The sequence below is a fragment of the Propithecus coquereli genome, unplaced genomic scaffold, assembly GCF_000956105.1.
Source record: "Propithecus coquereli isolate 6110/MARCELLA unplaced genomic scaffold, Pcoq_1.0 Scaffold167, whole genome shotgun sequence".
Lineage (NCBI taxonomy): Eukaryota > Metazoa > Chordata > Mammalia > Primates > Indriidae > Propithecus > Propithecus coquereli.
The window spans coordinates 2,075,823-2,084,019 of NW_012141302.1; the positions used below are offsets into that span (position 1 = coordinate 2,075,823).

At 33.2% G+C, this 8,197-nt stretch overlaps 1 protein-coding gene across 1 annotated transcript in view; it reads left to right on the forward strand.

Annotated features, from left to right (window-relative positions):
- The window catches only part of PGAP1 (post-GPI attachment to proteins 1), a 125,253-nt gene that overhangs the window by 54,581 nt on the left and 62,475 nt on the right, over positions 1 to 8,197 (forward strand). Inside the window, 3 exon segments of the mRNA XM_012641638.1 lie at positions 2,472 to 2,518; positions 2,897 to 2,948; positions 5,848 to 5,925. Coding sequence (XP_012497092.1) covers positions 2,472 to 2,518; positions 2,897 to 2,948; positions 5,848 to 5,925 — 177 coding nt within the window.

The window sequence follows — 8,197 nt, forward strand, 5'->3', positions numbered from 1 at the left end:
TAGAAATAGGGTCTTACTCTGTTGCCCAGGGTGGAGTGCAGTGATGCAGTCATAGCTCACTACAGCCTTGGACTTCTGGGCTCAAGTGATCCTTCTGCCTCAGCCTCCTGAGTAGCTGAAATTATAGGTGTGCCCCACCATGCCCAGCTAATTAAAAAAAATTTTTTTGTAGAGACTGGGTCTCGCTGAGTTGCCCAGGTTGGTCTCAAACTCCTGGCCTCAAGTGATCTTCCTGCCCCAGCCTCCCAAAAGTGTACAGGCATGAGCCACTGTTCTGGCTGTTTCTACCTTGTTGACTGAAGCATCTTTAAAGTAAATTCCAGGCATCTTATCATTTCATCTATAAATATCTCAATATGTTTTTCTATCAGATAAGGAGTTTACACATTACTATAATACTATTATTTCAGCTAACCAAATTAATACTAATTCCTTAATAACCCAGTCCATGTTTAGTTTTCCCCAGTTCACTTAAATTTTAAGTTTGTTTGAATCAGGACCCAAACAAAGTGTATGCATTGCCTCTGGTTCATGGATCATAAGTCTCTTTTATAATAACCCCATCCCCTTTTCCTCCCATGACACTATTGTTCAAAAAAATACGTTATATGCTCTACAGAATTTCCCACATTCTGGGTTTAGCTGATTGTATTCTTGTGGTATCTTTTAATATATATTTCTGTCCCCTCTGTTTTCTGTAAACTGGTAGTTAGAGCTAGAATCTTGATTAGATTTAGATTAATTTTTTGTGGTAATAATGTTTTATAAATATAGCTGTGTACCTCCTATTTCATCATATCAGGAGGTACATAATATCTGGTTTTCCCACTTTTAGTGACATACAGGCATCAGTGGGCTAAGTGGTATCAGCATGATCCATTCATTATAGAATTCATAAATCTTTTACCTAATGATTTTATTAGCTGTTAAAGACATTACTTTTTACTCTAAGTAGAATTTTTTGACAACTATAAATTTTTGATCAGTAGCATTTTTTTTTTCTGGTATAGTTTAGGAGTTAGTCCACAATTCTTCTTCTAAGGCTTTGGATATAATTCTTGTAATTATTTGAGTTAGGAGTGTTTTGTAGATAAATTGAAATTGTTCTTTTGACAGATAGGTTATATCAGCATGGTGTATTATAGTGGGCTTGAGTAATATTTTATCTGTTCAGTCCGTTGATGACTGAGTCAGAATTCCCTATATACTGAAGTAAGTAGTGGGGGATATTGACAGTTTTCATAATGAGGGCTACCTTTGAGGATAGGTCCCATTAGTAGCTACAAAAACCCATTACAGCAGTGGGTTGGATCTTTAGAGGCTGCTAGCTTTTCTTCGTCTGGGCTATGTAGATCTGTTTTGTTGTCTTGGTTTATTTATAATGTCACTTTCTGGGAAGCATAGGTAACTGATACAGAACATAGAAGTATTTTGCCTGCAGGGAAATATCATATTTTTTTTTGTTTATTTTCTATCAACTTCCTTTTCTGTATTCTTGGAAAATTTCTTAAAATTTTATTTAAGCTAAAGGAGAACAGAGACTATGTGTGCCTGATCATTTTGCCTGAAGGCTTGCCATATAATTCCTTGGCCCTAGAATGGACTTATAAATATTAGTTAAATAAAAGGATTGATTTCTTCGTTGCCCTACCTGTAATTCTAAGGACAAATTTATGTAGCTATCTGAGCAGTGCTTCTCATTCTATTACGTCCTGGTAGGATTTCAGTAGTTGTATCATCATATCTTGGAACATTGTTCTTACTTCCTTAAAAGTTGGAGTGCAGATCTTAGGTTGCACTGCTCTTAAATGACTAAGACTGAATATAGAATGTTGTTAAAATAATAGTCATCTCTGTAGCATTCCTATACTGTGCTGATGAAGTATTAATAATAACTAGCTTTAGTTTTGAGCCCTTGGAATTGTGCTTCAGTTCAAACACATTCTTGGTTGTATAGAAGTTATTTGCTGGCTATGAAATGGGACCTCAAGTGATAAAATAAAAAATTGTACATAGGTTAATTGTTATTTTTAATTGCTTGGCACTGTATTTTATTTGTATAAAAGTCTACTTCTGGTTGTTCATTATTCTATTTGTTAAAATATAGGTTACTTACTGTGTAACTATCTAATTAAAGTATGAACATTACTGAACTCTTTGCAAGTTTTGGTTCAACAACTAGAAACGGTTAGGCAATATGCTGTAGAAAGATACCCATCAGTTCACTCTTTCTCATACTGCTGCTCTGGGTTAACTTCTTACCAATCTATGTTGACATTAGACTTTTTTTTGTTGTTCTGTCCTTGATTTATTTGACTTTTGAGACCATCTTGGATATGTTTCTCAATAACAAGCTGCTATTTTATGTTTCCCTTGCTGCTACTCATCTTATCTCTTAACAGTAAAGTATTGAAGATGCTTGTTTATATGATTATCTTCTACATTTAGTGTGTTTTGTTATTAATAAACAGGATTCAAATAGTTGGATTTTTGGCTGCATAAACAGCACTTCTATGTGGTAAGTCCTTTGAACCCATCGTCCTCCCTTGTTCATTTTTTTCAAACAATACTCAGAAATCACACTTCTAGAATAGCTTCATACATTCTTACACTAATTTTGATACTATTGTATATTAAATTGTAGTATTGCATTTAGAATGAAAAGGAAAGGAAAGGAATATACTAGTAATTTTTACAAACATTGAAAGTAGTTAGGAAAATTTTTTCATTGCCAAGGGAATTGTGTGGACAGAGTGTTTAGGATTAGATTTATTAGACTTTGGTTCATTTATAACCCTCTCTACTCGGTCTGTAGATGGTTTCTTTTTCCCCAGAAGCTTATTTATAATTTATAATATTTCAATACTTTAATTATATTTTCATATTTATTTCAAAGCCGGCAAGGGGTTGATTTATCATGGAAAGCTGAACTGCTGCCAACAATTAAGGTAAATTATTGCTTTAAAATTTTAATACTCAGGTGAAAAAATACTTGAGCCTGTAGACATTATAGAATATGCTCTTTTATTAATTTATCTAGGTGTTAAATAAACTTGAGATTTGCTAACCTACATTTTAGAAATATTTTCTCTAAGTATACATTTGATAGGGAATAACATGCAATTAGTGGGTTGTTTTTTACTTTCAGAGATCAAAAACTATAAATTAACAATCCTCTAAATGTCTATGGTACAGCATCATACCAGAAGAGCTGGATGGATTTTTAAAGTTAAATTTGAGGGTATGTTCGAATGGTCTGTCTTAAAATATAAGGTGAATAGTATACTGAGAATTCATATGGAGAGGCAGAGCCTGCAGTTGGAAGTGGACACCTCAAAGAGACATGAAGTAATTTTGCATATGAACTTCAACATCACTCTGTGGTCAAGCACTTTGAATAACAACTTTATCTAGTACTTTCAGGGTGATAAATCACAGCAGGGGTTTGTTTAATAATTGTTAGTGATTTGCTTACACAACTTTGGTAGATCAGCAAGTCATTTATAAAAGACTGTTTTGCATAGTCTCAAAATCTATTGTTGAAAAGCAAAATAATTCTAAAATTTGATGAAAATATCTGTTCTAATTTCCAAATTATATTTATTATATCTGGTAATCTTATGCCAGCGTTGATAGTTTTTACTCTTCAAGTAAATCTATACTTTAAAAATAAAATACATTTTTATAACGAATCCTAGACTCATTTACTTGAAAGTGAAATCATCTGGTCAGTCCCAGTCATCTCCCAATTAACTTAATTAAGTTAGTTAATTTTGCTCATGAATATTTATATTTGTACACATTGTCAACTCTATACTAAACTAACACAGAGAAACTTAGACTGACAGAGAGGAATGGTGACAGAAGGAGTAATTGCAGGTCACTTAACTTGACTTTGGAATGGTTGCAGTTTTTTTCCTGTTACTTTGGTCCGTCTTATATTGTGCACATTCATTCATATGGCTTTTTATTTATCAAACAAATATCATAGTAAAGTAAGTTGACGCATGAATATTTTTAAGGTCTCTCACTGGCTCCATCCTAAGTAAAACAAATAACAAAAGTATTAGAATATGCTTACTGAGCAATAATTCATAAGGTAAATTAAATATTTTCTTGAATTTCTATAATAATTTGGATATTCTTTCCAGCCTATAATTTAAGAGTTAGGAAGAAATAAATGATTAAAAATCTGATAAAATGTACTTTGCTCCCGTGTTTTAACAGGTATAAAATCCTTAGATTATTTTTTTTAGTCTCCAAAGATTAAACAATGTCTTCATCAAGCTCTAGGTCCCTATGTTGTTTGCGCTGAATATATGAAACAGCTGGCTAAAATAGCAGAAGAATAAGCTATTTAAGCTGCTTGCTTTTTATGGTGAATGCTGAAAGAGAGAAGTTAGAAAACAAGGATTATATAACATTCTGCAATCTTAGGTGTTCTCAGTTTAAGAGAATTGTAATTATTAAATATAAATAAGCTTTTCCATTATAATGAAAATGAAAATTTTATATAATATGTGTTAGCCATCTATGTAAACAACACACAAAATTATTTGGCCATGAAAATTGAAGGGAATGATTAAAGTGAAAAACTTTTATAGGTTTTATTCATGTTAGTATCATCTCAAGAAAAGTAATGTCAAATGAGAATTTTATCACTTTTAGACATTTCTACTGACTGACCTATTAATAAAAAATTCAACACTTTGCCATTGAGAATAAATATTGAGAACTTATTAAAGTAGATAACTACACAGAATATCCAAGTTCTCCCTAATTAATTTATCTTACGTACTATCTACCATTTGTCTGGTGGGTCTCAGCTGCCTGTAGTTGTGACTTATGTGGTCCTTTAATTTACATTAGAACGTATGAGTCTGTTGCAGAGACTTTGCTAAGTTGGGGCGAACCCAGGAGTTTATCTTTAATAAGCACTGCCACCACTCCCACATGAATCTGGTCAGGTTGTTAAAGGACCACTCATTAATGGTTCTTTCACTTCAGCACCTCTGTCCTACTTGCTTCCAGCGAAGACCGGGAAAGCTAATGTCCATAGAAAGTTCTTAATGCAAGCATATTGTTACAACATATAACTACTCCCACCCCACATCTATTTCTAGAACAAAACTGAATTAACAACTCATTTTTTGGCTTGGCTTTTCATTCAATTGACCAGTCTTCTACCAATTCATTCTTCAAAATATGGACTCTAGGATCTGGTCTTCATTTTGAGAAAGAATAGTTGTTCACTTGGTAAGGTGCATTATTTAGCTGTATTGTGTCTTTGTCATTTACTAAATAAATCCCAGGGGATGATGTTAATATATCTCATTAGCCAGCAACTCTTTACTACTCAGGCTAGATCAGAACCATATGAGATTAAATTTTAACTCTTTCATCATATTTAGCATCCATTCATTTATCAGCTGTTGAATGCTCTTTGTTATATGCTACCAAAATAAATGTGGAAATAACACTGTAATGCTATATGTAACAAATAGCCAAATTATAAAAAGAAAGACATCAAATCTGGAAATAATTATATAAAATAATTAAATTTAATGTTTAAGTGACATTTATTTTACATGAAGGGATATTTCAAGGAATATTTTTGGCAGTCCATATTTAACATAATTATTGGGAATTTGACCTTTAGCAGGATTATTGACCTGGAAATGTAAACATGAGCATTTTATGAAGTACAGAACATAAATTTGAAATCTGCTTTTTTAAATAACTAATTAAATAGGAAATGTGTTTGTAGTTTATTCTTCTTTTAACCTGCGTTAAGTGCTATGTGTTCTAAGAAATAAAAGTAGCTTTTTATCTTTATCTTTTTTTTAGTCTATGATGTTAAGACTTCAAGACTATCCATCTTTGTCTCATCTTGTTGTTTATGTACCATCTATTCATGGAAGTAAGGTAACAATTGGATTAAGATGTTATCAGAATGTTTTGGGGATCCTCATGGTAAACTTTAAAGTTTTTTGTTTTTTTTTTTAATGAGTTCTTCTGCATGGGGCTTATCTAAAACAATGGCCAGTTTGGTGATCCAAGACTGTTAAATTATTAAGATCATCTGCTCCAACTTGAACTAAGCAGAATAAACCCAAGTCCCTTTGTTCCAAGTAAGAACTGGTTCGGGTTTATCTATTAGTCTTTCAAAATCTATTAATTACTAGGTACCCCTTTATTTACAAGGTTATCTTCCAGGAATTATAGGAGGCACACAAGTGAGGAAGACATGAACCCTGTTCTTAAAAAGCTACATACTGTTGGATAGGGGGAGATAAATATATTTGGGAACAGGAAGGAAGAGTGAGAAAAAAGAAGTACCCAAATGTATATACCCAAATCAGAATATAGCAAGTACATGAAAAATGTAAAAGGGGAGATATCTCGAATTGATGGAATCAATAATGGCTTTATAATGAGGTGATAGTTAAAATGGCCTTAAAGTGGGCATAGTGGCAGGCGCCTGTAGTCCCAGCTACTAAGGAGACTGAGGTAGGAGGATTGCTTGTGTCCAGAAGTTCTGAGGCTGTAGTGTGCCTGTGAAGAGCCACAGCACTCCAGCCTGGGCAGCATAATGAGGCCTTGTCTCTTAAAAAAAAGAAAAGAAATAAAATGGCCTTAAAGGATAGTAAAAATTTTTATAGGTAGAATGAACATTTTAGACCTGTGCTATAAATATGGGAATCACTAGCACATGTGACTATTTCTATTTAAATTAGTTAAAATTAAATACAATTTAAAATTCAGTCCCTTAGTTGTACTAGCCACATTCCAGATGCTCAATAGTAATATTGCCACAAGTTATAATGGACAGCATTGTTTAGATAAAGAAACAGAACAATGCATGGGGTATATTAAGAAAATAGTGAATAAGTAAATAATAATTTTGAAAGGATAGCCACCTCAGGTAGAATAGTAATGGAAGAAAAGTCTGGAAAAGTAGTATATGGCCATATTGTGGAGTCCTTGATTGAAGAATTCAGGATGTATAGAATTCAGGAGTCAGTAGGACGCCATAAGGTTTTTCACCGGATCAGAGATAATTTATTTGAGAAGATTCATCTATGGTGTAGGATGGGTCAGAAACAGAGAGACTAAGCGCACCTCAGAAGGGGTTATGAGGGCTTATATAGGTTGAGGACCTCCTAATCCAAAAATCCAAAATCCGAAATTTTTTGAGTGCTGACTTGACGCCACAAGTGGAAAATTCCACCCCTGACCTCATGTGGTGAGCTATAGTCAACACTTTGTTTCACACGCAAAATTACTTAAAGTATTGTATAAAATTACCATCAGGCTATGTGTGTGAGGTATATATGAAACATAAATGAATTTCATATTTAGACTTGGATTTCATCCCCAAGAAAACATTATTTATATACAAATATTCCAAAATCTAAAACACTTCTGATCCGAAGCATTTTGGATAAGGGATACTTAGCCTGTACTGGGCAAGTGGGAGTGTGAAATAAAAGGATGGTGACTGTGAGAGAATTAGTGGGGAAGAAAGAAGCTGGAGTAAAAGGCCCTTTGTACTCCCCTTTGTTTGACCCAGCGAACTCATCCTTCAAGATCCAACATAAGTGTCCCTCTTTTCCTTTTCCAGACTCCCCCAATAATCTTTTATTTACTCCTCTGATACTTTGTAACTTCTTTGAGAAATTTATTACATTAAATTATAATTTATTTGTTTATGTCTCTAGTGCCATCACCATATTGTGAACTCTTTGAGAATAATGACCAGATAGATTTTATTCTACTTTGCATTGTCAACTTCTAGTGACTACCACATAAATACTAAAAAAAGGTTTCTTGAATGAGAAAGTTGATGAGATTTGTGGCCAAAATAATTAGGAAAATTTAAAAGAAATAGAGAAAGGAAAAGGGGGATGTAGTTGGGAGTCATCTCAAAGACTAAGTCTCACAAGTACCTTATAATGGATTCATTGTTTTGTTTTGCTTAGCTCAAGTGAGAGGTAATTCAGCATCTTCAATACTAAAAGCTCTCTTTAAGGGTTTTTGTGGCAGGTAAGTTGGTTTTGAATGAATCTAACATTTTTCCCAAACTTGAAAAGGCCCTCTCTGGTTATTCCAAGAAATTAATGAGCCTTTCTGCAAATAGGCTGTATTAGCAGCCTAATAAATATGTAATATGTCTTAATGCTCTTTGGAAAATAAC